General features: G+C 41.5%; 2 protein-coding genes across 4 annotated transcripts in view; one reads left to right on the top strand and one right to left on the bottom strand.

Annotated features, from left to right (window-relative positions):
• Nucleotides 1–11,834, top strand: part of SCRN1 (secernin 1) — a 37,688-nt gene extending 25,854 nt beyond the window's left edge. For both annotated transcript variants that reach the window (XM_065628885.1, XM_065628887.1), the window contains exons 4-9: nucleotides 1,476–1,678; nucleotides 4,661–4,855; nucleotides 6,873–7,038; nucleotides 8,976–9,156; nucleotides 11,092–11,251; nucleotides 11,531–11,834. In XM_065628885.1, coding sequence (XP_065484957.1) covers nucleotides 1,476–1,678; nucleotides 4,661–4,855; nucleotides 6,873–7,038; nucleotides 8,976–9,156; nucleotides 11,092–11,250 — 904 coding nt within the window. In that variant the 3' untranslated portion in view covers nucleotide 11,251; nucleotides 11,531–11,834. The remainder of the gene's footprint in view (nucleotides 1–1,475; nucleotides 1,679–4,660; nucleotides 4,856–6,872; nucleotides 7,039–8,975; nucleotides 9,157–11,091; nucleotides 11,252–11,530) is intronic.
• Nucleotides 11,835–14,064: 2,230 nt separating this feature from the next.
• The window catches only part of WIPF3 (WAS/WASL interacting protein family member 3), a 39,048-nt gene continuing 25,255 nt past the window's right edge, over nucleotides 14,065–27,857 (bottom strand). Inside the window, exons 1-7 of one of the 2 annotated variants that reach the window (XM_065629992.1) lie at nucleotides 24,859–24,999; nucleotides 23,332–23,464; nucleotides 22,561–22,689; nucleotides 20,309–21,052; nucleotides 18,433–18,579; nucleotides 17,609–17,710; nucleotides 14,065–17,208 (exon numbers count right to left, since the gene is read on the bottom strand). In XM_065629992.1, the coding sequence (XP_065486064.1) occupies nucleotides 17,168–17,208; nucleotides 17,609–17,710; nucleotides 18,433–18,579; nucleotides 20,309–21,052; nucleotides 22,561–22,689; nucleotides 23,332–23,464; nucleotides 24,859–24,879 (1,317 nt within the window). In that variant the 5' untranslated portion in view covers nucleotides 24,880–24,999 and the 3' untranslated portion in view covers nucleotides 14,065–17,167. Of the gene's footprint in view, nucleotides 17,209–17,608; nucleotides 17,711–18,432; nucleotides 18,580–20,308; nucleotides 21,053–22,560; nucleotides 22,690–23,331; nucleotides 23,465–24,858; nucleotides 25,000–27,857 lie in introns of those variants that run through there. The other variant, XM_065629991.1, reaches the window with a different exon arrangement.

Genomic DNA, 27,857 nt, shown 5'->3' with positions numbered 1-27,857 from the left:
TATAAATGCAAAGCTAGAAGGTGATGGGGGACAAACAGTCTCCCAAAATAGTAACTAACTAAAATTCTAGTTGGCTCTCCTTTTGTCATTAAGTGATAAATGGATGCTGCTGAGAGAGATGGAAACACTGCTTTTGAAAATTCAACCTAAAGCAAGACTAATAGTGGCCAGCCATTTAAGGAAGCAGGCCCAGTGCAGAGATTAGGTTGAAAAATATTTAGATCAGCAAATTTGTATTCAAATAATTAGAACCTGATTTATGTACTGTACTTTTAGAAAAGACATATTAGTGTTTTCTTGTCATGAGATTTCCAGGGAAATGGAAAGAGCTAGCATAGTACTTAGATTTAAAAAGGTGAATTTCTTGGAACTATCCGTCAGTCAAAATGACTTTGTCTGTAGAGCTATTAGAGAAAGATAAATACATAGGAAAATATTAAGGTGACATAACCGAGAAATTTAGGGCTGATCCAGATAGCTCTCTCAAAGGATGGAGGCATGGATATGCTGTTGTTTGAAATACTGCATTTCATCATTACCAGTAACTGAATTTTGGAACCAGCGGAATCATTTGCAGGTCTGATTGGGACTCTTGTGGTTACTGCTTTCATTGTTGACTTGGTTAGGGCTGTAAATTATGGCAAGGGATTCTCTCATCTCATTTATTCAAGGCAGGATGCTGTCATTCTCTAGAGCTTTGTAAAACCTCTTCTTGTGCCTCAGTTTTCTTTTCCCTAAAATACCCTTGCTTTGCTCAAACCTTCTTTTAAAATCATGTCGTTACTCTTAGTGCAGACAAAGCTGTATCTGGTGTTTAATTGTTAAATGTTTTTGGGGGGCAAGCCTCTGCAGAAACACTGAAGCATGACTCTGCACAAATGCTTCTATCTACAGCAGGCAATATGCATCAAAGAATAACATACATCTGACTTCCATGGCCAATTAAATGTTGGAAGCATTGGGAAAGAGAGGTTGTAGAGAGATGGAAATACTGAATACTCAATTGAAATACTGAATGCTCCTTCCTTTTTTTGATCTCTGGTAATATTAATTTGCAATTTCCCACTCTTCTGTACAGAAAAGTGAACTTACATACAGCTGTAACTTTTAAAAGACCCTTGCAAGTTGTTCTTCAAATTTATTCTGCCTGAGACTATTACACATTTACAGTGCAGTTGAGGCCATTGGTTGGTAATTGGATTATTTTTTTTTAAAAAAAAAAAAACTCAAAACCAGCTATTATAAGCTTGAGAGTAGAGAACCTGTGTAGAGAATAAAGACTTAAAACAAATGAAATAATTTAATATCTCATCCTGTAATTCTAATAACTCTTAAAAGCAAGAATTCTTATGCTTGGCATACCTCACACTTTGGTATTTGAAAACCAGATCAGTGCTGATGTTTAAAATGAATAACTTATGGAGACCTCACCGCTACATGTCTGTCTGAATCTGTGTTTTGCCCTTTTCTGATAGACTTGGCCTAGAAAGAGGTGCAACAGCTAAGGAAGCATTGGATGTGATAGTGGCTCTGTTGGAAAAGCATGGACAAGGTGGAAATTATTATGAAGATGGGAGCTCCTGCCATACTTTCCAAAGTGCATTTTTGATTGTGGATAGAAGTGAAGCCTGGATACTGGAGACTTCTGGAAAGTACTGGGCAGCAGAAAAAATCACAGGTCAGTTTATTGCTCACAGCAAACCTCTCTTATTATAAACAGCTGTAAATAATTGTCTTGGAAGAATTGCTCTTAAAGTTACTGAGTTTAGATAAATGACTAGTTTATGCAAGTGTTTGATGAAATCATTGATTTTTCACCTACTTCTATATTTGTACTACTCTTATTTTTTAAAAATGTTGATTTGCATTGGCAGATGTAACTTAGCATTTTCTGTGAAGCAGGAGATTGTGACCAGTATACATAAACTATGTAATAACCATCATGCTTGAATTTTTATCTTTGGTAAATGCTGTATTTTCCCAGATTTATTTACTGTTTGGAATGTGCCAAGTATCTTTTTGATGGAGTTAATGCCCAAATTGTTACTTACAGATCTAAAATATGAAGAGGGAAGGATAAGAATTGATAGCTTTGAGAAAAGGGCTTGTGTTAGGTGGTAAATTGAATGGGCTGCTGCTGGTTGCTTTACTGCAATAGATACAGTCCCCTCGTATCCCCATTTCTTGTCTGACTTTGCAAAACAGTACTGCTCTTGAAACTTGTTGATGGTTTCTTTTTCTGTATGTGTGAAGCCAGAGCTGCCAAACTAACTTCTAGATTTCACTGGCTTGGTGGCTGAACTTAGTTAAAACTTGGCTGGCAAATATGTGCTGCCTTAATATAATACAATAGACAAAGGCATATATTTTATTTCTTCTCTGTTGTTTTTTTATTTTTGAAGATTTTTTTTAATTTTCATAAGAGTAGAGCTTTAAAATTTTACTCCCATTTGAATGAATTAAAAATACAGATAATCTATGAGGATTTTTATCATCCATGCTTTGAGCTATGATAGATCCATTTAATTCTTTTGATTTTGCTTTTACTGAAAGGAAGTAGAGAGCAGATATGGGGATGAGGGAGGTTTAACTTTGTTGAAAATACCAAAGCAAAGAAATGACACCAGGCTGTGCAAGGCTGTGTGCCGGCCTATTGTCAGTTCACGCCATCAAATGTGAATCAGCTTACCTTAGCAGGGATGGTGTTTGCCCAAGCAAAGCTTGCATTTTAAAGGATACCTACAAGATGGAGGACATTTTCTAGCACAATCAGATACCAAATAGAGAGGAGGGAAGACTGATCCTGCTGTCCTGATAAAACCCAAGTTCTGGAAAGCAGCTGGCTTCTGAGGTCCTTAGAATTATGGAGTGCCAGCCTGCCTTCTTCTCTTGCCCTACCTGGCTGATAGTTGAAGAACAGTGGTTTTTAGGCTTTTTAGCTGCATCAGCAATACGTAACCTTCATGCCCTTCTTCCCAGCAAATAAACTGTTGCCTTCATCTGCTGCTTGCAGCTCTTTGAAATGATACTGCAGCGCATTTCTCTTCAGGAGGTCGCTGTGAGCCGCAGATAGAGCAGTTTCCATCTCCTGCAGCCTGCCGAGGCTGCCAGGAGGAGAGGCTGCTGGCTGTGCAAGAACTATATCATACTTTGTTCAGGGAGTTATTTTCTTTTTTTACAACCATAAGCATGCCTCTTCAGCTTCAAATGTATGCACAAATGCTGCTAAAACAGGAAAAATGTGGCATTCCCCCGTGCGAAGGCAATTTTTGTTTCTCGACTCTGTTTTCAGAGTTTTTCTGTTCCTAATATTCCTGCTGCAGTTCTGTAAAGCTTATAGTGAGTGTTTATCAAGCAACTCTTTGACAGTAATTTAAGAATAAACACTTTAAAATCCTTGTTACTGTTCTTCAGTCTGAGTGGAAAAATTTATTTTCTTGATAAATTTTCATTTTTTGAGGGGGATCAAAGCCATGAAATACATTTAGTAACTCGTGTAAAATAGTAATATTTAAAGAACTCTTAGACAGTGGCTTACCTGGCTTGATACGAACATAAATATTTGTAACACCCAAGAAAATTCCCTAAAAGATATGCTGTTTGAAAGTGTGAATCAGAACAAGCTGTCAGTGACCCAGTGTAAGTCAGAACTGAATGACAGTGACTCTTCTGCAGACTGATGCACAGAACTTCCTCCTGTAAGTTGTTACTCATTTAAATTGCACACGAGGCATTACAAAAGCCAGGTTACTTTTATGGAAGGCAGTGTTGATAATTTTCACAAATACTGCTTTGGTTTCTGTTTAAGAAAGAGTCTGTGCCAAATTCCAGAACCTGTGTAGAGATTTATTTTATCGGCTCTTATCTGGCTTCCAATGCATTAGCTTTATTCTCTCTGAGGAGTATCTGCAGCAGCCACTGTTAGTCATGCTGTAGATATATGGATATAAGCACTGCGGTATTTTTGAGAAAAGCAAATTTAAAAACTCTTTCATATTCTTTGAAGGTTACTTATGCTTTCTTTTTACTTCATGCCATTTTAGAATTTAAAATTAAAAATGAAGTTAAATTTAAGCCTATCTGGCAGCTTACAATAAAACTGTTTTTCGACTGAAAAGCTTAAAGCAATTGGTAAGCTTTTAAAAACATTTTCCAAAATAAATTTTCAGTTTTGATGGGCAAAGAAGGGTCATTAAATTAAATGCAGCTTTGCTGAAATATACAGGGTGTTTCAGAAAGATGGACCCAATTGCAGGGAGACAGTGATTTCAAATCAGGTCCATCTTTTTGAAACACCCTGTGTTTTGAAATCAAGTCAGACCTTGGAATACACCACTGGAGAAAAGATGTGGCAGGTGCCATGGAGACCACTGTTATTTCATGGTCAGAATGTATGAGGTATGGATTGTGAAACTGGTATTCTGACTAAATAACACTATTAATCACAAGGCAGTGTAAAAACCTAAGTAGGGCACAGAGAATTGAGCTCTGCAGCCTGCAGTGACTGGTGATTCTGTGCAAGTGTGGTTAGGGAGTCATGCCAAATGTACATCCTAACCAACGGTTTAATTTGTTTCCTAATTGAAATTACATTGTCCTTCTGGCTTCTCCCAGAAAAACTGTATTAATGCTTGCTTCTAATATGTGGCTTTTTCTACAGAGGGAGTGAAATGCATTTGCAATCAGCTTTCATTAACTACAAAAATTGATGCTGAGCATCCTGAATTAAGGAATTACGTGAGAAGTCAAGGCTGGTGGAACGGAGACTCAGACTTCAATTTTTCTGAAGTGTTCTCTCTTGCTGATGACCATTTAGCCTGCTGTTCTGGCAGGGAGAGCCTAGAAAAACAAGGTGGTAAGTGTTGAACCATCTTTCTGTGTATGCAGTGGGATTTTTGGTCATTACTGCTTCCTTTCAGGCATTCTGTCCAGAACTACATGTGACTGAGGAGAATGCCTCTACATGTAAACAGTGTGGAAAGGAAGACCAGAACTGAAGACTGTCCCTAAACTTGCCACAACTAAGGATGAATCCCTTAATGTCCCCCTCAAGTTTAAGGTTTTGAAACAGGATTGCAAAAAAAAAAAAAAAAAAGACTTTCTTCACTGTTGTTCTGATGTGCATGATGTGCTGCTACATTTGTGCTTTGGTGTAATTATAGTGGCCTAATACTAAAATTACAGTATTAAAAAAAATGGATTTACATAGGAAAGTTTGAGCTCAATGGATTCTACATTTTGGGAGGTTCGCTTAGGCTTTTGGGGAAGGAATTGAGACCATAGTTTAAGGAGGAGCAATGATAGTCAGTTGCAAACTGAAGTCCCTTTTTCATTGTCCAGCCAAACACAGTTAACAGGACAGACAACATGCCAATTGCCTTCAGTCAAAGGAAGGTTTATTTCCAGTCCAAAATTGATTAATGACTTAAGTTCACAGCAGCTGGCCAAAATAGCTCTGAAATTACCAGCTTGCAGCAGCGCATGGCTGACACGTATCTGCTCTTTCATGTGTGAAAAATGGTACAAATTATCCTTTTATAAAAAGCCCTTTACCACAGATATGAATTTACTAGGATGTTAGCATTTTCACATGTTGGCAAATGTCAAGAAGAGTGTAGAGGTGAAATATTTATTGCAATGCAGAGTTCCTGCTAAGGGTATAGAATTACATGAAGTGTGGTATGTGTCTGAGAGGCAGATACAGTAATCCTTGAGGACCATAGGTGAAAGGTCTTAATAAACCTGGATTATAGCACTAGCTTGCTTCCCTGAAAATAAGACAGGGTCTTATATTAATTTTTGCTCCAACAGATGCGTTAGGGCTAGTTTTCAGGGCATGTCTTATTTTTCCATGAACAACAATCTACATTTATTCTTGAACAAAAAAATCAACATTTATTCAAATATAGTCATATCATCACATTCTGTCACATCTGTCCTGCTGCATTCTATTGCCAATTAATTTTACTTTTTTACATAGCTGCCTGGACACTATTTAAATTGACTTTTTAATGAACTGTAACTAGGGCTTTTTTTTTTGGAGTAGGAATTATATTTTGAGCATCCTCAAAAATCCTGAAAAATCGTGCTAGGGCTTATTTTCAGGGTAGGTTTTATTTTGGAGGAAACAGGGTAAAAAGCCTCAAGGCCCCTACAGTCAGATGGCTGTGGCAGCAAATCTTTCAGACTGCTGGATCTTTCCATGTCTCCTGGTGTATTGAGGCACCTGTGCATAGAAGTGTTTGAGAAGTTGGTGGGGAAGAAGCCCTACCTGCCAAGGGAGTAATGCAAGAAAACACGGGGTGCTGTGGGGTGAAAGCTGTGATAAGACACAGGCAAGAAACAGACTAAGAACCAGGGATTCTTGTGGACACCGGTTTGGAGAAATATCTCAGTGTCTGCTGCTGTGACACCCTGTGAACTTGAGATGATGTTTCAGGTTTTCGACTGAGAGCTAATGGAAATCGATGAGAAGTGGGAGATCAGGGTGCTCCCAATCTGCCCAGACTTTGGTAGAGGCAGCTTCTTGGAGGAAAATGGGTGGGTTTATGTAAGTAGTCTGTTCGTAGTGGTTGCTAAAGCAGTATTACAGACATGATGGCTTTCTTCCTGAATAATGCCTTTTTAATGACACTTCTCCCCACCTAGCAATTGTGATGCCTAATTAATGCTTCTTGCTGTTCTCTTTTACTAGCTAGGAAAATTCATTCTGGGTTTACATTGTTTAAATAGAAAGTGTTAACTGGGATTTGTGACATGCCCGTACTGAGTGTCACTGATCATATTAGGCCAAAGCCCATTCAGGCTAAAATCCTTACCTTGGGGTCCAAGCCATTGAACACTCAGAAATTTTTTCCCCCCACTCCATGTAGGTGACATTTCTGCACAAGTGATGATTGATGTCCTGCGTGACAAGGATAGCGGTGTCTGCGTGGACTCTGAATCTTTCCTTACTACAGCTAGCATAGTGTCTGTTCTTCCTCAGGACTCTAGTTTTCCCTGCATTCATTACTTCACTGGCACGCCAGACCCTTCAAGGTAAGCCACAGCATTGGAGTTCCCTGGGTGCAGAGTAGATGATGGGTCAAAAGATATCAAATAAACCCTGCTACCCAAGTTGGAACGTGCTTCAAGAGCATGTTCTAACCAGAAATGCAATCAGTAGTTGTTGGTGTGCAGTCTGACAATCCTGTGTTACTGAACTGTCTCGCTGCAATTCTAAATGGGCACCACTGGGCTGAAAGGCCAGATCTGGAACTTTGCCTAAATTCAGAGCTTCAGAGTAAATGCAGTTTGGGGAGGACCCAGGAACTACTACTCCAGCGTAGTTGCTCTCCCGTGGGTTCTTGTTGGTTCTTGTTGAGATAATGAGGTTGTGGACCATTTTAGTAGCTTCTCTTGAACAGGTGGGTGCAAAACTGAAACAAATGAAGTGTCTAACTAGCAAAGAGGGGGCGTGTACTATAGGTAGCCTTATATGACATCAAAATGTTAACAGACCAAAACATCTGCCACTCCCAGGTATCCCAAGTATTGTTTTTTTTTATTGGAGGGACAATTTCTAGTTGGTTTAAATGATGTTTTCCCTAGTTGAAAGCAGCAGAGGAGATAAGGGAACTCATGAGCCAAATCATCAAAGAACTAATTAATTATCTTGTGTTTTAAACAGAATCCACCTGGGATTCACAGAAATTAAACTAAACCACTTGCAGTTATTCAGGAGATCTGCCACTTGCATTGAGGTAAAGAGGTTATGGGGAGAAGAAAACAGCTGATAGTCATTCCTGTAAGAAGAGTAGTAGTCAGCATTAGGTTCTGCCAAGGGCTACAGAAGTCTTCCATGCCAAAGGGACTTTCCACCTACCTTGCATTATGCAGCTCAAACCTTCAGGGTTAAGTATGGAGTTTGAGCTTGCTCCCCAAAGCTTTTATTTGACTTGTTGCAAATCCTTTGAGATAAAAAGGAGCAAAGCTTCAAATTGTTTTGGTGGGATTTCTATTCTTTTTAAAGGTGGAAAGTCTAGCTGTAAACCCCCTTGTTTAGAGGCCTTTCTTGCTCTATTTTATACTCTAAGGCATTAAAAAAACATTATTTTAAGCTAGTGAGTCACATAAACTCTTACCAAGACTTCATGACAGTGATGGAAAGGGTAGCAGCAATGAACCTGCTGACTGTCTGCAGACAGTGGTTATTAATCACATTTTGCAGAAGTCTTGCACTTCTGGCAGCCTCTTTACTGCAGAATGAAGGGTGCTATTTTGTTGTGTAGCTGAAGGGAAAGAAGGTGGTTTCTCCATGCACTTGCCAATACCTGCTCTCAGATTTCCAGGAATTAAGATCCTGGTTTGCTGGGGTTTTGTTCTCTCTCTCTCTCTCTGGAGTTTAGATCCAAACTCAAGTGTTGAAATTGAGAAGTGTCACAATATTGGTAGTTATGTCTTTTTTTCTTCCACTTGATATAAAATTTTAAAGTGCTGCTGGTTATGTGCCAAATTCTCCTATATTGAGCAAGGTGTGTAATCTTCCCTGCTCCACACAAGTGTCTGTTTGTGATTTTAATGAATATTAAATCTGGGAGGAGGAGGAGAGATGGCAGTGTGAACAGAGGAGAAAAAACTGATGTGAGGCTGAATGCTCAGGTTTGTTAAAAAAAAAAAAAAAAAAAAAAGAAACTTAGGAAAATACAGTGCTACTTTTCTGAAGAAGTGGCAGAATGGGCATTAAGGAGACCAAAGAAGCCTAGATGTAAAAAGGGTGATGAAGTTTTATGATAACTGGCAAATCCAACTCTTTTAAAGCACATAGATTTGTTTTGCTTGTGACCAGTACCAACTCTCTGACCCAGTCTGTGCCTAGTGTAGATGAACCACCTATGCTGTTCTGTATCTGTCATTTTAAAATAGCCTGGTGAACATTTGAATAACATATTAAAAAATCTTGTATTACTGCAAGCAGTAATTCTCATTTCTTTCAGGTCCATATTTAAACCCTTTATTTTTGTTGAGGATGTAAAATTAGTACCAAAAGTACAGTCTCCTTCTTTCGGCAATGATGATCCTGCTAAAAAGATACCTCGATTCCAGGAGAAACCTGATCGCAGGCATGAATTGTACAAGGCACATGAATGGGCCCGATCTCTCCTTGAGAATGATCAGGTGAGAGCCATGGGACTGGGAATTCAAGAGGTAAATGTAGATTCCTATCTCCATAATGGACCTCAGAGTCACTCACTGAAAAAAAAACCCAAAAACCATACAGCCTGTTCTGGCTTAACATTTCTCTATGCTATCAGAATAATAATTTTTAATAGGCATTTGCTGAGTGTCCTTAGAATTCTTGCAAGTTTAGCTTGAATAATGGTGCCCTCTGAAGGGCAAACTATTCTGCATAGGTTTTTTTGGTGATCCTGAGTGTGTTGCTCTGCTTCATGACTTTTACAAAGTTTAAAAGTCAAACCAACAAGCTGTTTAGCTTGTTCAATCCTCATTGTGTATATAATCTTTTAAAGTGATTATTGAACACTAGATGCTAGTGCAATGTGGTATCAGAATTATATGATAGGATGGTGGCAGGAATGTTGTACTTTAAATTAAGTGCTGGACTGAGAACTGCAGAGTTTGAGGGTTGGGGTTTTTTTAAGGAATAATTTGCACATGACAGTTTTGCAAGTCTCAGTTTATTGCATTTCTATTAATTCATAAGAAATAACTGAAAATGCCAGGAGAGAAGAAAGGACATTTTCCAATGCTATGCAACAAGTATTTGAGAGCTGAAAAACTTCCAGTGTAAAAACCTGAAGTGTTGAATGGGAATAAATTTTGGAATAAGTAAAGGTAGAAAGAGGATTATTCTACATAGCTTTTCCAACTGATGGAGATATAACTTCCGCTGTAATAGTGCAAGTAGTTCAACAAGTGTTCTTTGACATTTGTAATTACAACTACAGCAGTAAACTAGACAACTGGTTAAAAGGAAGAAAGACAGAAGGGGAGAGATCAACAGGGCATGCCAGTCATGCTGGCATGGCTATTTTTGGCAATTTGTGGAAGACTCACATAGTCACATTGAGCTTCCACAAAGGACTTGCTTTTCTGCGTTTTCCTCTGTGCGTGTTTGCATAGGTCAGTCTTGAGAAGATCATAACGGCATTCAGACTTATCCTTTAGTGATTAAGGAAACCATGGTAACCTTTGCTAGTACAAGCTTTCTTTAAATGCAGTTTTGGCTAGGTGTGGGTTTTAATCCTTCGGAATGGTTTAATTTAAAATCTGTCGCCTCTGTGGTAACATTGACTCAATGTGCAGGTGCTCTGCTCTTTCTGCACAAATGCTTATACAAATCCTGCAAAGCTCAGAACCCTCACTCATTCAAAATGTCTTTCCTTCTGGAATTCAATTTTGGTAGCTGCAAAGAAACCAAGCAACACTTCTCCATTAAAAACCAAACAAATAACACAAAACCACAAACAAACAAACAAACCCCAACACAATTATAGGAAACTCTAAATTACATCTGGATTAAAAAAAAAAAAAAAAAAGCTTCTTCAAGAGTGAATTTCCTGCCCAGAAACATGAATAAAAGTCAGTCAAAATGACACTCAAAGCCTTCCCTGGGATCTGGAGTCTTACTGCTGTTATATTACATTTCACTTCAGATCTAATCATCATCTTGCAGGTGATGATCCGAGGGATACATGTGTACATACCATGATCTGTACAATCTCCAGGGCTTCTGGTCTTCTCATACAGTTCTGTTTGTGGGTTTACAGGCATAAGAAGTTGCTTGACCTCTTTCCTATTTGTTGCCTTATACTGTTTTCCTCGGTCCATCTTTCACTCCATCTTCCTTCTCTGCTTTAAACTTAGCAACTCCTCTTGGTTATTTTTCTTAATGCATAAAGTGTCCAGCACTGTTCCTTTTAGCCTTTTTACGTACAAACTACTTCTGTTAATATTATAGTTTTTTCGATGGTCAAAGGCTTTCTCATTTTTAAAAATACTTTAAAAGAGCTCCATAACAGAAGAGAACAGTAAAATGCTTTAATGAGCCTGTTTGCTGATTAATTCAGTTTGGTTGTTTCATGCCTTTAGGATAAAGGCCAGAAACTGATGAGGATTATGTTAGACCTTGAAAAACAAGGCTTAGAAGCAATGGAAGATATCCTTTCTCGTACAGAGGTTCTGGATCCTGCTGAAGTAGTGGATCTTTTCTATGACTGTGTTGACACAGAACTGAAGTTCTTCAAATAAAGTAAGCAAGCACTTCGGTTCTTTAGATACTGGGTTTCTGGTATCGTGGATCAGTGAATGTGAAATGTTGATCTGATTCTGATCTTCCTCCTTCTCTTTTACACCAAGCTAAGGGTGTTCAGAATCATGTCCAAAGCCACCTTTCTACCTCAGTGCATCTACTCAGATTGTCTCCAAGGTCCCTTTTCCCCTATGCTCCATTGCAAGCTTTTTTTTTTTTTAATTTCACAATTTCACTGTTGCTTGGAATGGATTTTAAACTAATTTTATCTCGTTTCAGCTACAGTGGCTCTTGTTAGCCTTTTCACTGGAAGACTGCAAAGTTCTTCAAGCCTTGAACGAAAGTCTTCACACTTGTGAATTTGCAGGAGAAACATTTCTAGAGGAAAAAAAAGGTTACTTGCTAGCTGTATCAGGTTAACAAATTGCTTTCTTTTGTCCAATCTTGTGGTGTTTCTGTTTGTGTATGTATATAGTGAAAGGAGAAAGTCACTGACTGGTCCGATTACTGTGTGCATGCTGGCTAATTTAGTACAGAATGTTTAAATATGTATGTTGGGCAACCAATTAAAGATTAACTTCATCAGGATAACCGCCATATCTTCATTGAAAACAATCTGTTTTTTCCTCTATTGCTCAGGACTAGGCTCACAGCAAGGCTGACTCACATTTTTCTCTTCTAGCTAATTCATACAAAGAAAGTAGAGTTGAAATCCCACTTTTTGGGGGGGGCAGGAAGGTAAGTCCTGGTTCTTGATCTTGCTGTACTGACCTCAAACTGGCATATTTGGTTACAGTCACTCAGCATCTGACCTCACACCTGTACAAAAGACCAGAAACTAGGTCCTCCAAGTTAAGTTTTGCTTTCACCTGCACCCAACTTACGGATGCTTGTGTGTTTGTGATGCAGGTGGCTGCCGCTCTAGTACTGACTGCTAAAACACAGAGCCAGCCTGGAAGCCTAAGGCATCTGTACATAACCTATTGGCTCTTAAGATGCAATGAGGTGCCATGTTTATATACAAGCTACAAATTTGGATTTTTTTTTTTTTTTGGAGAGAATAGATGCTGGACATTGATCAGTACTGACTATTCACCATCTTCCTGCCTTTGTACTGCTGAACACTTCCTAGTACTCCGTGGTGAGCATACGTGGCTGATGAATCATGTACCAGTGAGTTACTGGTGGGTGTGGCAATCCAACTGGTTAGGCTTAGAAATGGTTGTCTTATGCTTCCTGATACTAAGTGCAGTTCTGCAGCATGCTTCCCTTCCTTGACAGTCTTTACAGACAGACCTGCTTTTCATGTACTTTCTTCTTGCAGAAGTGAGATGGGGCAAGCCCTTCAAGAATTAAACCAGTAAACACTGCTTCCTGCGTCATGTGAAGATGGCTGAGGTTTTTTTAACAGGAGGTTCAGACAAGAAGTCCCTGGTTTTAATAATTAGAAGTTAGCATATGGACTTAAAATCCTTCGCTGCTTAGGGAAGGGCATGGTGAAGAACCATGGGCTTTTCTATTGAGGAAATAAAAGCTCCTTAGAAGTCAGCAACACCTCACCTAGAAACGGTAAGAGTTGTGCATTAGGGAAGTAGTCATTGCCATGTTGGCACACTGCATCCTCAGAATTTTTTTTATGAAATTGTGAAAGTATTTTTTCTTATGGCCTACCTAATCATCTTCCTGTTCACAACAAACTCCTCCCATGCTCTCTACTACAGAAACAGCTCCTGTGCATGGGTATCCTGAAAATGGAGACAAGGGAAGGAGAAAGTAGGCAAGTAAACCCTAAAACTTAGCTTCTGCCTACCTAGCCTAGGAGCCCACTTCATTTCAGAGGGTATTGTGTTGGATGAAGCCAGCTGAAGCAGCAGTGTGCTTTTGCTGACTGCCCACAACTGAAGATTTCCCATAAAATCCACTTTTGGAATGAAAGGGTACTTCGAATGAAAATACTCCTAGTCAGAGTACACTTAACGCGTACCGTGTTGAACTGCTTCTGCAAGCTGTTGCTTGCTGAGCACTTTGCATCCTGATAGGAGTAGCTGGATATTTGTGAACAAGGGCAGAACGGGGATAAAATGATTGCCCCATCGAGAGGGCCAAAATTAGGATATACCACTTAACACAGCTCTTTTGCACAACTTGGATCTCTAACCTTTGAGTTGGGAGGGAGGCAAGATGAAAGAAGAGAGTGTTCCTGCTGAAACCATAATATATCTTATTTGCCTGTTTCTTAAGAAAGAGCAAACCAACATTTGCAATTATCTTGTGGGAATTTATGTCCTTATTTGGAACTGTTTATATGACAGAACTAATAAATTGTTTTGAGCGCAGTGATCCAGGTAGTAATTTTCTAATAGGATGTTGCTTTTGCTTCAGCTGTGTAGTGCATTTAGAAAAAAATAATGCTGTGGTACAGCAACATGCTGGAGTGTAATCATGAATCCTCTATGGCCTTAAAAGTTCCAGTGGTCTTGAGTGCAGCTGTGGCTGAGTGGAAGGACATAGTGGGACCAGCTGCCCCTGAGTGACAGCCAGTGTGATTCTGTATTTCCAGGTAATGGAAATATCAGAAGCCTCAATGGATCTTGAACAATAATCCAGTACATAGGGAGACAGCATTTCACCAACGCTTGCAAATACGCACAGGCTTTCTAATTTAATCTCTGAAAGATGTCATTTGCTTCTAAAATACCTCCAATCATCATAAAAAACAGGAGTATTTTTTTTTCTCCTTCAGATATCTTCTGGCAGGTAGTCTATCATTAAGTAGGTTTAAAATCCTTATGAAGGTACATATTAGAGAGCAGTACACAAGTTCCAGAACACATAAGAACCAACAATAAGTCACCTTTAATAGTACTATAGCAAAATATTCTTCAAAGCAGTATTAAACTTTTCCAGGTGTTTGTGATGCAATGTATATGCTGACCCCTGCTTATTACTATATTCATGCATATTTATCAAGTAACTATAATAATGACAGTGACAATAATTACTGTTCAAAGTATCACTCATTTTTTTCTTTTCACATGGTGTACAGCAAGGTATCATAATAGGCTAGAAAAGGACTGACGCTTTCTTAGAGTCCTCCTGGTGACGAGCTTCTTACCCTTACACCACGCCACACCATGAGCATGTGTGTAGGAGCAGGACTTGCAGTGTAACCGAGCTGTTGCAAGAACTAAGAGAAAAGCAGAGATATGTAAAGATGCAGTTACCTGTCTTTTCCAAATAGTTTTGTTCAAAGGCATGGCCGTGGGGAAAGGTCTTCACCTGTGATCTATACTGTTACTATAGCTGCAGCTGAGGGGAATTTATGGCAATTATATAAATTAATGCTGTAACTGTAAATAGCCTGGCTGTTAGAACCAGACTCACCCTGGAACACCACTGTCCTTTTTCAAGAATCATAGAATTATTTAGGTTGGAAAAGACCTTTAAGGTCATTGTGTTCAACTGTTAACCTAACACTGTCGAGTCCACCCCTGAACCATGTCCCTAAGTGCTACTTCAACACGTCTTTTAAACATCTTCAAAGATGTTGACTTAACCAGTTCCCTGAGCTGCCTGTTCCAATATTTGACAAGCCTTTTGGGGAAGAAATTTTTCCTAATATCTAATCTAAACCTCCCCTGGTGCAACTTGAGGCCATTTCTTCTTGTTCTATCACTTGTTACTTGGGAGAAGAGACCCACATCCACCTTGTTACAACCTCCTTTCAGGTAGCTGTAGGCAGCGATCAGGTCTCCCCTCAGCCTCCTTTTCTCCAGGCTAAACAGCCCCAGTTTGCTCAGCCGCTCCTCATCAGACTTGTTCTCTAGACCCCTTCACCAGCTTTGTTGCTTTTCTTTGGACACTCCACCACATCAATGTCTTTCTTACAGCGAGGAGCTCAAAACTGAATTGAATTCAAGTTGTGGCCTCACCAGTGCCAAGTACAGGCGGATGATCACTTCCCTAGTCCTGCTGGCCACACTATTGCTGATATAAGCCAGGATGCTGTTGGCCTTTTTGGCCACCTGGGCACACTGCTGGCTCATATTCAGCTGGCTGTTGATCAGCACCCTCAGATTCTTTTCCACTAAGCAGCTTTCCAGCTACTCTTCCCCAAGCCTGTAGCATTGCATGGGATTGTTGTGACCCAAGTGCAGGAACCCAGGAGAGCTGTGAGAAGGGGAACCAGAGAGTGATTGAGATTGGAAGGGATGGCTGAAAGTCCAACCTCACCACTCAAGCAGGGCCACCTAGAACCAGTCGCCCAGGACTATGTCAGATGGCTTTTTAGTATCTCTAAGGAGTGAGACTCCACAATGACCCTGGGCAACCTGTGCCAGTGCTTGGTCACCCTCACAGGAAAAAGGTGCTTCCTGATGTTCAGACAGAGCCTCCTCTGTTTCAGTTGGTGCCCATTGCCACTGGTCATGTCACTGAATACTGCTGAAAAGACCCTGGCTCCATCTTTATACCCTCCCTTCAGGTATTTATGCACATTGATGAGATTCTCTCTGAGCCTTCTCTTCTCCAGGCTGAACAGTCCCAGCTCTCTCAGCCTTTCCTCATAGGAGAGATGCTGCAGTCCCTTCATCATCTTGTTGGATCTTTGTTGGACCCTCTCCAGCATGTCCGTGTCTCTCTTGTTCCGGGAAGCCCAGAACTGGACACAGTACCCCAGGTGTGGCCTCATCAGTACAGAGCAGAGGGGAAGGATCCCCTCCCTCAATCTTGCTGGCAGCATTCCTTCTCATGCTGTGAAATGCACAAAAATAAGGGTAATTCTTGGTGGAAAATGGACATCTTATGAACAGATCTGAACATCTGTGATCTGAAGACATTACTCTAGGCTGCATATTAAAAGCAGAATCTCAAGTCTTGTTTGCCGCTAGGTTGTTACTTTTTTTCAACCATCTCTATTAAAGGGAACAACAACTTTGGGGACTGCTTGTTCCACATGGTGTGTTTTGGACAATGAATCTTCCCTGTTGCTATGAGTTAACAATTGTAGCTGTAGTTGCCTGTTTAGAGTATAGGTGTTGGACCCCTCATCCAGAAGCCTCCTAATTGCTAGGTAAAGACAGTCTGTCACACAAGTGGTGAATATCCACTCTGCCAGCAAAAAAATACAGGACACATGCCCTTACATACATAATTTGTGGCATGTGCATTCACACACAATTTTTTTTTCTTACAGTAGAACAACTGTGTTTTCCTCCAGTCTGGAAAAGTTCTGTTGCCTTTTGTCAAGTCCATGACCATTCTACCCAGCTGAGCTTCTTCAGACACTATCCTATAAGGATCTGTAATCAATAGGAGGTGGGCTCAACAGCAGATGCAGCTCCTTGTCAGGTCTTTCCTCTTCATGCTTAATGAGAAAATGATTGTGGGCCCATCTGTTCATGAAAGTGCCATTCTGTTGCAATCTGAGGAGAGGCAGAATAGAAGTGAAGAAACATACAGAGAGACTAAAGGTATCATGTTAGTTTCTCGTAGTTAATTGAAAAATTTCTGAATAACAAGTGGAGTATTTCCAAAATACTTGAAAATGATGATGGAAGGGGAAAAATGAACTATAGGCATGTAATGCAAAAAGTATTCTGAGGTAACATCTGTCAGCATGATGAATGAGCATTGTTTCAACACTACAAAGAATTCAGATTTTATGCTGCTTTGCTTAAAAATTATCCACCTACATACAATAATTTAAAGGCCTGTGCTAGCATTCCTGTGGTTTGTAGGCCAATTCAAAAAGTATCATTTACAGCACTTTCCCAGTTTATAAAAATGTTAACATTGCAGCACTTGCAATTCAAATATAATCTCTTATCACTGTATTAGGGACCTCTTCTGGTTTATACATTATCTTGATGTTCTTCTTTTTTAATACCAAATCCACAGAGCATCAGAAGACTCTTCTCATCTTACATGTGTTCTTAATGGAGGATTTTTAGAGGGATCTGTAAAACACCAAGCATAGGATTTAAGTCAAAACACATGATGGAAGACATGGATCGAATCACCCCTCTTTTGTGATTTCACAAGTTCATGAACAAGAAAACAACTCAGTAGCTGCCTGTCTGTTTTTAACATCAAGAGCTCTGCAAATTCAACAATCTGAAGAACACAGACTGCATGTTAAACCACATAGTTTTATTTTTAGCTACTAAGACTTAACAGTAATTAAGTGCTTTTCACTGTATCTTTGGTCCCTGCAACCACTGTAACAAATCCCATCCCTCTCTGCTTATTCCTGCAGCCTAGTTCTTCACATTAATGCAGGTTTCTGTTCTTTATTTTCACTCTCTGTTTTTAATCCTATTGGATCATTATCAGAGCTTCTCCTGTTTACACACTTACCTCTAGCTATCTTGCTGGGATATATTTTCTGAAATGGCTTGAATTCATCAGGTGGGGGGAAATCTTCCACAGAATGGAAAGTAAATTTAGATTCAAAGTCATCTGGGAAGTTTCAGGGAAATAAACATTTGTCAGAGAGATACTTAAAAGAAAAACATTTGTCACTACTAGAGAGAGAGAAAAAAAAAAAAGTAAAGATTGCCGCAAGTAATTTCAATTAAAAATGCTGACTTGTTTTCCCCTGGAATTGATAGCGGCTCACTCCATATAAACAATCTTGATGAGTACTTCTGTGAGCCATCCAAGTTTTCTGGCTTAATTGCAAACACTGCCTGCTGCTAACTGAAGTGAAGCTTCTGGCTGCCGTTCCAGTTTTCTGCATTGATGAAGTTGTGGTAATGGAGGTATTCCTGGGTGGTTTTCAAGCCATTTAGCTATAAGCAAGAATGAATGGCCAATTCATCAGACCACAGAAGTAATTCTTACCAATCTTTGCTTTATAGGACTAAAGCTACTAAATGTCCATAAACTGGTTTTAAGAACAGTGATTTAAACACCCTATAGCAAATTTTCACATCCTTAAATAATTTTGCAGGTAGTGCATGCTCTTTTGTCTACTGGATGATTCAACACTTTTGTGAAAATGCCTTAATTTTCTATCATTATATAAGGTTGAACAAAAAATGTTTCTAATGGGTCTAGTTATACTACCATGTTATTGCCATGATAAGGTCTCAAATGACTTTTTGAGGTCTGAGACACACACAGGCTTTTGTACTAAAATCATTAACTAAGGCTGAGAGACCTAATTTAGGTTATTTTACCAATGATGTGCATGTTTCCATTTTTAAGTGGTGGGTAGGGGTCATGAGCTGTAGCCCAGGCTGAGACTCCAGACTTGCTCGTAAGCTCAGTTGTTGGTGATCTTGCTGGTGGCTGTGGAGGAGTGACGAGCTTCCCAGCACCGGGTCCTTAAAAAGATAAACATCGTGACTTGCCAAACTCAACAGTACGCTTTGCACAAAAGTGGGAGTGTAGAAGGAATGCAGGATTTAGGGCAAACTTTGCTACTTTGGAGTACTTCACAGCTGCTGTTCATCAAGCCTGACCATGGATTTATAGCATTAAGTATTACTTTTAAGTCACTATTGGTGTTCGCTGGGGCTTGCTATTTCTAGTTCTAGGGAAGTCTGACATTCTGAAGCATGGCTTTGGCCCAGTCTGGAGGGGGAGACTATCCTTCCACTTTCACAAGAACAAGCATTTTGTTTAAGAAAAAACCAGAAACGACCATGCTAGATGGTATCATTGCTAAAAGAAATTAATTTCCTGACACTTTGGCAGCTATGCAGTGGAATTACCATCATTCTTGTGCATTTCACTGAGGAGCTGCAAGAGCCTTTGAAGTTTACATGTGGGCAGACCTACCACAGGAACTGTGTGAAGCACAGGGAGCCCAAGGTCTCCAAGTTACCAGCCTCTCAAAACTGCTTCTCCCCCTGGATAACCAAGAGAAAGGCAGGCTAATTTTATGGAAACCTCAAAAGCTGAGCCACTCTGAATCAGACAGTTCCTGAGCAGCACTAATCACCATCACAAAGCACCTGATGTGCTGTACTTATATGGCCTTTCCCATGGCTGTCAAAGGGAACCACTAATCTTTCTCTTGACATGTGGCTGCTAAAATACAGGGTACAGAACATTCTCTTCAGATGCTCCTTATTAAGTAGCTGTCTCCATTTCTCAAACCCACACAGATTTTTTTTAACAACTTCATTATATCAGTCAGAAAAAAGTTCCTTCTACCATCTGCTCAAGGAAACACTAGCTAATATCCCCATTTCCCAAGCAGTCAGAGAAGCCTTTTTTGACCCTACCACCTCGATCGCAGGAGGTGCTGGCCACTCTGTGGAAAAGCAGAGGGCTGCATCCATACTTGCCTTTGCTCACTGCCCCATCTTTGCTTTAGTCTCTCCTGTAACATTTCCAGCCATTGCCAATATTGCTCCAGACTGCACGGGTGCAGCAGTGGAGGGATGTCATGGGTAGGCTGACACTTAGAATCATAGAATGTCCTAAGTTGGAAGGGACCCACAAGGATCATTGAGTCCAACTCCTGTCCGTGCATATGACAACCCCACAGTTCACACCTGTGTCTGAGGGCCTTGTCCAGTCTCTTCTTGAACACTGTCAGGCTTGGGGCCGTGACACCTCCCCGGGGAGCCTGTTCCAGTGCTCCACCACCCCCTCGGGGAAGAACCTTCTCCTAATGTCCAACCTAAACCTCCCCTGCCACATTTTCCTGCCATTCCCTTGGGTTCTGTCATTGGAACTCGAGCAGCTGCAGATCTGGCAGACTCGGCTGCCCTACCTGAGACTGGTAGGAAACGGCTCCTGAGCTCAGTCAATGCCAACATAAAAGCAACAGCCCAGCGGTCCTAAAATGTTGCTGATCAGCATGTTGCTTCCCAGAATCACAGATTAAACTATATGGTGTGCGTGTCCAGTGCTACGAAGAGCCTGACGTCTCGCATGCCCCTTATGTGCCACGCGACCTACAGGTACTCCAGATGATGGACTTCACCCTGCTGCTACTTGCCCTCTCCATCCCCACCCCTCCACACTCTCTGGCCACCAGTGCTATTTCCCCGCTAGCCAAAGGGAGAAGAAACCATCCCTCCTTCCAGGTGCGGCTCTCACCTGCCCCTCGGCCGGCTCTCTTCCTCCTGGTCTCCGCCACCGCTGCCGTGGGCTGGGGGAGGCCGGGGGTGGGGGGCAGCGGCAGGGACTGGATACTGCTGGGCTTGTGGAGCTGCGACAGCAAGTGGGGGGACTTGGGGGGCAGCGGAGGGGGCACGTCGGCACTGCCGAAGGCTAGGGAGGGCGGCAAGAAGAGCCTGCTGGGGAAGGTCAGGGGACGTATGTGTGGCGGAGGAGGAGGTGGGGGTGGCGGCGTGGGAGGGGGACAGTCCCTTCCTTCAGAGGGAGAGGCAGCAGCAGGGAAATCCGCTGTCCTGCCGGGAAACGCGCAGGGGGGGGCGAGGGGCAGGGGAGGGGGAGGAGGAGGAGGGGGCGAGTGTGAAGCTCCTGCTTGAAACTTGGTGGGTTTGTCAGCCTGAGGAGGAGGGAGCGGGGGCGGAGGAGCAGCGCTGGGGGACACCCCCTTGGGAGGGCGCTCGGCTGCAGGGGGGAGAGGGGGAGGAGGGGGGAAGGCGAGGGAAGGTTTGCTGGGGGCCGGAGGCGGCGGCGGGGGGGCGGGCAGGCTGGGCCGCCCCGGGCTGGCTCCGGCTCGGGAGGTGCTGGGGGGCTCCGGTGGGGCCGCTGCCCTTGGGCCTTCGGCCGGGTGCGAGGGGTTACTGCTCGCCTTGGCGGCGCTGGAGGTCGGTGGGGCTGAGGGCTTGGGACCTGCTGCTCGGACCCCTGGAAGCTGCCCAGGCCTCCCAGCTGAAAAACAGGTATCACACGTTATACGTCAGGGTTTGGTTCCCGCTCATCAGACAGAAGAGCGCAAGGAGCCAGCTCTTCATTGTCCCCTCCCCAGTGGTTACTCTGAGTGATTAACTCTCCAAAACCATCTCATATCCAACAGGTTCCCCCTGGTGTAACAGGGCTTGGGAGGTGATGTGTTGCAGTGGGCACTGGGGACTGATTAGTTACATGATGACCCGCTGAGAGACCCTGATCCCTGTTCCTCAGTTGAAATGAAACAGTTCAAGGAGAAAGCGCTTTTCTGCAAAGGCCTGAGGTCCTTCATACCAGCCCCACCTGCCTAGTACAGCCCGCTGAACGTCGATGAGCTGTCTGCTTGGAGGAATCGAGAGTCCTAGTGAAAAGGCCTCGAAGAACACAAGTAGATGGACACGCATCAACTTGCATCCTTGAAGTTAAGGACTTGTTTAAGACTAAAAAATTCACACAACATTACATAAAGCTCAATCCCATGGATAAAAGCCAAGTTCTTAAAAGTAGCGCCTCAAAGGCTTTCCCGAAGGTACAGGTTCAAATGTTTCCTTTTCAACTGCAAATGCTCAGATGCTTGACCTTACAAAATGTATTTTCCTGAGCAAATGTCAAGGATTTTTCACAAAGCAAGATGTCAAAAAAAGGCATCTCATTCTGTATTCACATAGTCATAGTTTTAGAACAACCCAAAGTAGCTACCGCAGCGGAAGCTGTGAGGCAGCCCTATCAAGAGCCGAGTTGTGCATTATGGGCTCGTCTTCCACGAAAAAACCCTGCGGGTCGAGCCAAGTTGCATCTTTCCCTGCAAATGCCCACTTTGCTCTGTGCTGCCTGAGCAGTCACCAGCTGCCCAACAGCACCGGAGGGCATTGCTGTGACTCTAAAATAGTCACCCCTCACTGATGGTGGCCCTTCGTGAGGTGAAAGCAGCAGCAGGGGCTCCCACACATGCCTTCCTCCTGTCTTTGTGAAGCAACAATAGCCTTCTTTTTCAGGTCAATAAATTACCTTTCTGGATCAAAACCGTACTTATCAAATCCAGAGAGCAAAAATCTTAAATATGAATCTTTAAAAGTAACACACAAGCCTGTAATACTGCAGAAATGCACACTAACGGAGGGAAGGAAATATGACTTCTATGCCATTTATGCTGAAGTTGATAAGCTCAGATTTCAATATTCAAGGCACAATTAAAAGTTTTCATTAAACTAATGCAAAAAGTCTCCATTAAAACTCTGCACAATCTATTCAATCTCATTCCTATCCAGTGTAGAGATAGCTTGTTATTTATATTTTAACGAATAAGGCACCTGACATCTAGAAAGATTACTTCAAGCACATTATTAATTGAGCCCTCCATGGTCACATGATGAACTAAGGGTCCGGTAAAAAGCAATTAAAAAACTGAAACACTAAAGCTAAACCAAAAGTGCGTTTATCCCAAACCACAGTTCCCTCCAGTGATTCTTCCATAGAAACGAAGCCCTTACCCGGTACGTCCCTCTGGCCCGCTGGTCTGAGAACAGGGAAGCCACCAGCAAATAAACCTCCCAGAGACTGCTGAGAGCTGCCTTTATTAATGGCTTGATTAACTCCATCTCTGTTAGTTTCCTTGGGTTCTGTTAAAAAGAACAAAAAACCAGGGTATATCAGAAAGTAATTTCATTCTTGCACTCAGACTGCTAAGACCTGGCACCAACAAACATAGCCAAGAGCAGACTTTTCCCTCTTTAGGCAGGCTCAGCAAGGGAAGTTACCGTTCACACAATTTCTGATCCAGATCTTGGAGCACAGCACCCTCTGGTGCTTCTTAATCTCACATCCATAATGACACCAACCACAAGTTGTGTTAGACAACAGGAAATTTATGCTTCCAGATGGTTTTGGCATTTTTTGTTCTTTTTATCTAGTAAAGAACAATTCTTCTGCCAGAGCCAACAATTTCCACTTAAACAATTATTTCATTGAGAAACTCTCAAGGAGTCTCAGTTGTGATTTTTTTTTTTGGACAAGGAAATGCCTGTTAAGGTGCTATCCAGTTATAGACTTAATAGTGTTAATAATAGTGAAGTGTTAATAGTTACTGATCTTACAGCAGGATGCAAGTTTAGAAAGTGTCTCCTCTCCACATCCTAAAGCTGTATGAAGGTGCAGACCTTTGCTGAACTTTAAACCTGCCCTTCAGCTTGAAAACTGTCCAGCTGATCCTTGCAACTGAGGCTTCAGCACAGCTCACTCAGGGCCCAGGAGCACACACTCACTTTCGATCTGTGGTGCGCTGCGGTCATTGATTTGAGTCACTTTTCTTAAGCGAGTTCCCTGCTGGATATCAGCTAACAGCGCGTTCCGTGCTTTTTGGTCTTCCTTTCGCAACTTTGGCAGCTCTGAACTTCCCTGTTGACAATAAGAATATTAGATGGAAGCTACGGATAAAAATACATGCTTAGAAAGGACACATAAGCAAACATGAGATAGAAGACTTGAAAGAAACCATCCTTGGCAGCTGTCATTTCAAAGCCTTTGAGTTGAATCAGCAAGAACAACGTTCAGTTGCATAGGAGGAAGGAAAGCTGAAAGTTTAAATATAACACAAATCTAACACTGGCTGTGCTAATACTTTTGAAAGGAAATCAGGAGACACGCTTAAATGAAACATGACCTCTTGCTTGGCCATTTCTCTGCCCCACAACTCCAGCTCCGACCGCCTCTCTGTTTTCATGCTATTTGCAATGCTTTACAACACAGATCTTATATCCCACCTTAGAATAAACGTATTTCTGTTTTACCCACGTTGCCTTAGGAAAAGAAGACAGTTAATTACATACTGCACTTATATTTGAATGTGATCACAGGAGGCTGTTTTTAGAAGAATACAATTATATTTTAGTAACTTTTCTAGCCTATTCAAGGTCTGTAAATGTAAAGTCAGGTTGTTGTTTAAAGTTTTGTAACAAAACAAAAAACCCTATATCTTAATTTTTTATTCTTATTTCATCAAGTTTCCTATTATTAAAAAAAAAAAAAATCTTTAAAAAGTCTGGACGTTTCTCTTTCCTGAAGTGGATAAAAACCAGCAAAGCTGTTATTTCTAAACTTGTCATGTGGTTAATGGAGCGGTCTAGCAGAGGGGAATCTTCACATCAGAGGAGCAGTGTGCTGCATGTGTCCACAGCTACTGCAAATTCCAGTGGGTTAGCTAAGTTCCTAAAGAGAATAAATACAGGAATGTTTCCACAGCCCTTAAGTTTAGCATCATAGTTAAAATAAAGCAGAACAATACTGTCACACTTTGAACCAAAAATTCTCAACTTGGTAATAGCATTCTGAAAGCAAAACAGACGCTTGAAAATACTTAACCAGCTGCTGAATTAATAAAATATCTTAGCTTGCTAATCCTAAATGAAGAATTACACTGGTGCCATACTACTTGTTATTTTTGTACTTGCTAAAAACCAAACCAACAAACAAACAAAAACAACAACAAAAAAGGCAAGCTAAATTTGCAGAGCCTCACTAGGTGGCACTCCCGATCCCTTCTAATGCATTCCTGACACCTGATGTAAAACCTCGGAATTATCATCTGGTGACCGATACTATAGCCACATATTATTTTAAATATTACAAAAACCCCACTTTGAATACACGGTTTCCTAACTGGAAACAGCGCTGCCTGCCCCTGTGCTTTCAGGACAGCATTAGGACAACGCAGAAAAGCCGCCTGTGGGAGCAGCGTTAGACCATGTACCAGCCAGACGCTGCTTCCACTCACATTTTCTTTAAATACTTACTGTGAGAAATGGAAATACCATAACTGGAACAAGGATGACTCCCCTTCTCAGGAAAGCTTTTTAACAGTATCTTGAATTTCACTCCTCTCTACTCCCACTAATGACTTTGCTGTAGCAGGACAACCAGGATCTAGAGGGATCTGATCAAGACTATGTTTAAAATTAGATCCAGCAGCTGTCTTTTCGTTTCCGGGTTCAAATATCCGTATATTATGCCAGCTGTCCACTTCATCCCCCCCACCTCCTTCTCTGAGCAGGTAGGCTACTGGAATATAAAGTCTTGATATCCAAATGGCTGTTACACTAAAATATCCCACTCATGGCAACTTACATTTGGTAGTACCCATGATTTGATATCGCTTTAACATGGCTAAGATATTAATTTGTTCACAATTTATAGCAAAAAAAAAAAAACAAAAAAAATCAGGAACATTATTCTGCAGGCCCATAATTCAGCATAACCTGCTGCCTTTCTCCTGCGATAGATCCCCTTACTTCAAGCACAACTCCATCCCGTGCCCCAGCTGTTTCTCCTTCCTCCTCCTGTATGTAAGAGACAGATACGATTTCCCATGCCCAGCCTGGTGGATTCAGGTGATTGATGAGCTGCTGAGTAGCTTGATACGGATTCTCTTTTTCCATTACAAAGTCAAGATGGTCTGGGGTGTAGTGTTGCCTGGTTGCACAGTGGTCAGAGCTCCTTCGGATTTCTTGTTTGTTGCCTGCACTCCCAAGGCGGTGACAATTCTTGTCAAGGATCATGTCATCTGGTAAGTATCTCACTCACTCATCTACTGGTGTTACTGTGTTCGCAAATTTGTATTTTTACCATATTGCTTTTCAATACACAATCAAAAAGGAAGTTTCCTTCCTTTGTTTAAGAAATTAATCTGGCATTTGCCTGCATGCTATGCCTGTGATCCATAGCACAAGAACAGATAATGAACATAAGTTGCATATCAAGGGAAAAAGAAAAGAGGAAGTCATGTGGGTGTTAAATCTTCAATTCCGATCACATGAAGTAGAAGCATTTAAGCAGAAAAGCAAATATATTTTGAGTCATGGAGGAAAAAAGGCTGCATGACAAAGGATGTAATTCTTGGGCTACCTTCTTCTCTCTATTTGCAGGGCAGCCTCATTTATTTACAAAAAGAGAAACATCTCAATTTTTCAATGAAAATCAGAAGGGAAGCGGAGAAGAATGTGAAGATCATTTATCAGATGCCAGAACTGCCTCAGGTAACACAGAGTGAAATTAAATTCCATACTTTATTTACATGCATCGGTAAGAGAACAGTAGGTTCTCATTACCTTAGTAACCATCAGGCTATTCTGCTACTATTTTGGACATAAAGAATAGCACATTCAATGCATACTTGGAAACAGAACGGAACAAACCACACATGTAAACGGCCTGTACATAAGAGATCTACTCCCTTTTCATCTCACCAAACTCTACTACTTTTGTTTTCAGCATCCTAAATTACATCCTCAGCTATGCCATTCAGTAAGGTATAGGTCACTGTTTGAGCTGCCTGACAGGTCTCCAAAGTACCTGTAAACAGGAAAATACCATCAAATCACAATATTTAGAGTGATGTTCCAGAGTGTAAATCATCAGTGGTGGAAATAAACATTTCAAAATCTGCAGGTGATAACTCAGACTGGCAGAGAAATGAATGAGGACAGCACGGTTACACAGAGAGATCCAAATCACTGCAGCTTGAAGCCATTTGGAAAGGACAACAAACTAAAACACACTCCCCTACAGCTGGGTGGAGGGAAAAAAAAAATATGCACAATATACAAATGTCAAATGTAAAACCGAAAATGACCAGATGAAAAGTTCTGGCCACACCTCTGAAATGAAAGCCTGCATCCGGAATGCCACAAGCCTGGCCAGCCATGGGCCTCAGCAGTGACAGTGCATGGGCAAGTGTGCCAGACCTCCTAACACAGTGCCGTGGCAAGGAAGGATAACACACCCCTCTGATATATTTTATCCTTTCAGAAAAAATAATATTAGCAAAAATGGAGTTACAAGTTCAGTTCTTGTCTTCAGATCTTTAAAATGATATCGAAAAACTGGAGATGCACAGGAAGAGAGCCAAAGTGGTATTCAGAAAGCTGGAGGAAACAGTCCAGACTTTAGCGGCTCAGGCTGGTCCATCAGCCCCAAAGCGCGAAACTTCAAAGGGACATGATGGTGAGGACTTGGGATCTGTTGATCCAGCAGAGATAGCCATTTGGTGAGTTAATGTAAGACACAGCCAGACAAGCTCCGACTGGAAAGCAGCAAGTATAGGAGCAGCCAGAGTGACCAGTCTCCCCTGCAAAGGGCTGCGGACAGCAGCACATCATCGACTTCTTGGTTTTCAGATCAAGGCTGGATCCTCTCTGGTGCTTTTTGTGAAGCACAAGTGGTTGAGCCCCTACAGAGCTACTTGCTGACAGCAGCACACCTTGCAGCGGGGAGGCAGCCAGTGGTTCCTAACAATTTCTTCCAGTTCTGAGTTCTGTGAATAGTTTTGTTTGACAGAACAACTCTGTGTACACTGAACATATGGACCACGCAAGTTTCATCCCTGAATAATCACAATCGTAACACCCTAAACTGAGTTGTATCAGACAAATTAAGATCAGAGGGACTTTTTTTAAAGAAAGTCGATTGATATCCACGGCAATGAGCTTTGTTTCTGGGAGCATGACTGCTGCAATACTTGCATCACCTTGGGAAAGTCACTTTACATCTTGCAAGACAGATGGGAGCATCAACCTACCCTCTGGGCTCCTATGATACTTAAAATATTTACGAGGTGTATGTGCTCAGAGATCAAAATGATGTAAATGCAGAAAGCACCAGGCATTTGAAAAAGTTCATAGTAGCACAGAAAAGGAGAAATCCTTTGGACTCTGGGCAGCTAGTTCAGATCATAGTGGATGCAGACACTGTCCCATAAATGGGTTATATTTACTCTGATTTTTAAATATACTCTTTA

This window comes from Caloenas nicobarica, chromosome 2 (assembly GCF_036013445.1).
Source record: "Caloenas nicobarica isolate bCalNic1 chromosome 2, bCalNic1.hap1, whole genome shotgun sequence".
In the NCBI taxonomy this organism is placed as follows: Eukaryota; Metazoa; Chordata; class Aves; order Columbiformes; family Columbidae; genus Caloenas; species Caloenas nicobarica.
The sequence above is the reverse complement of the archived record's forward strand: the minus strand, read 5'-3'. Positions and strand labels throughout refer to the sequence as shown.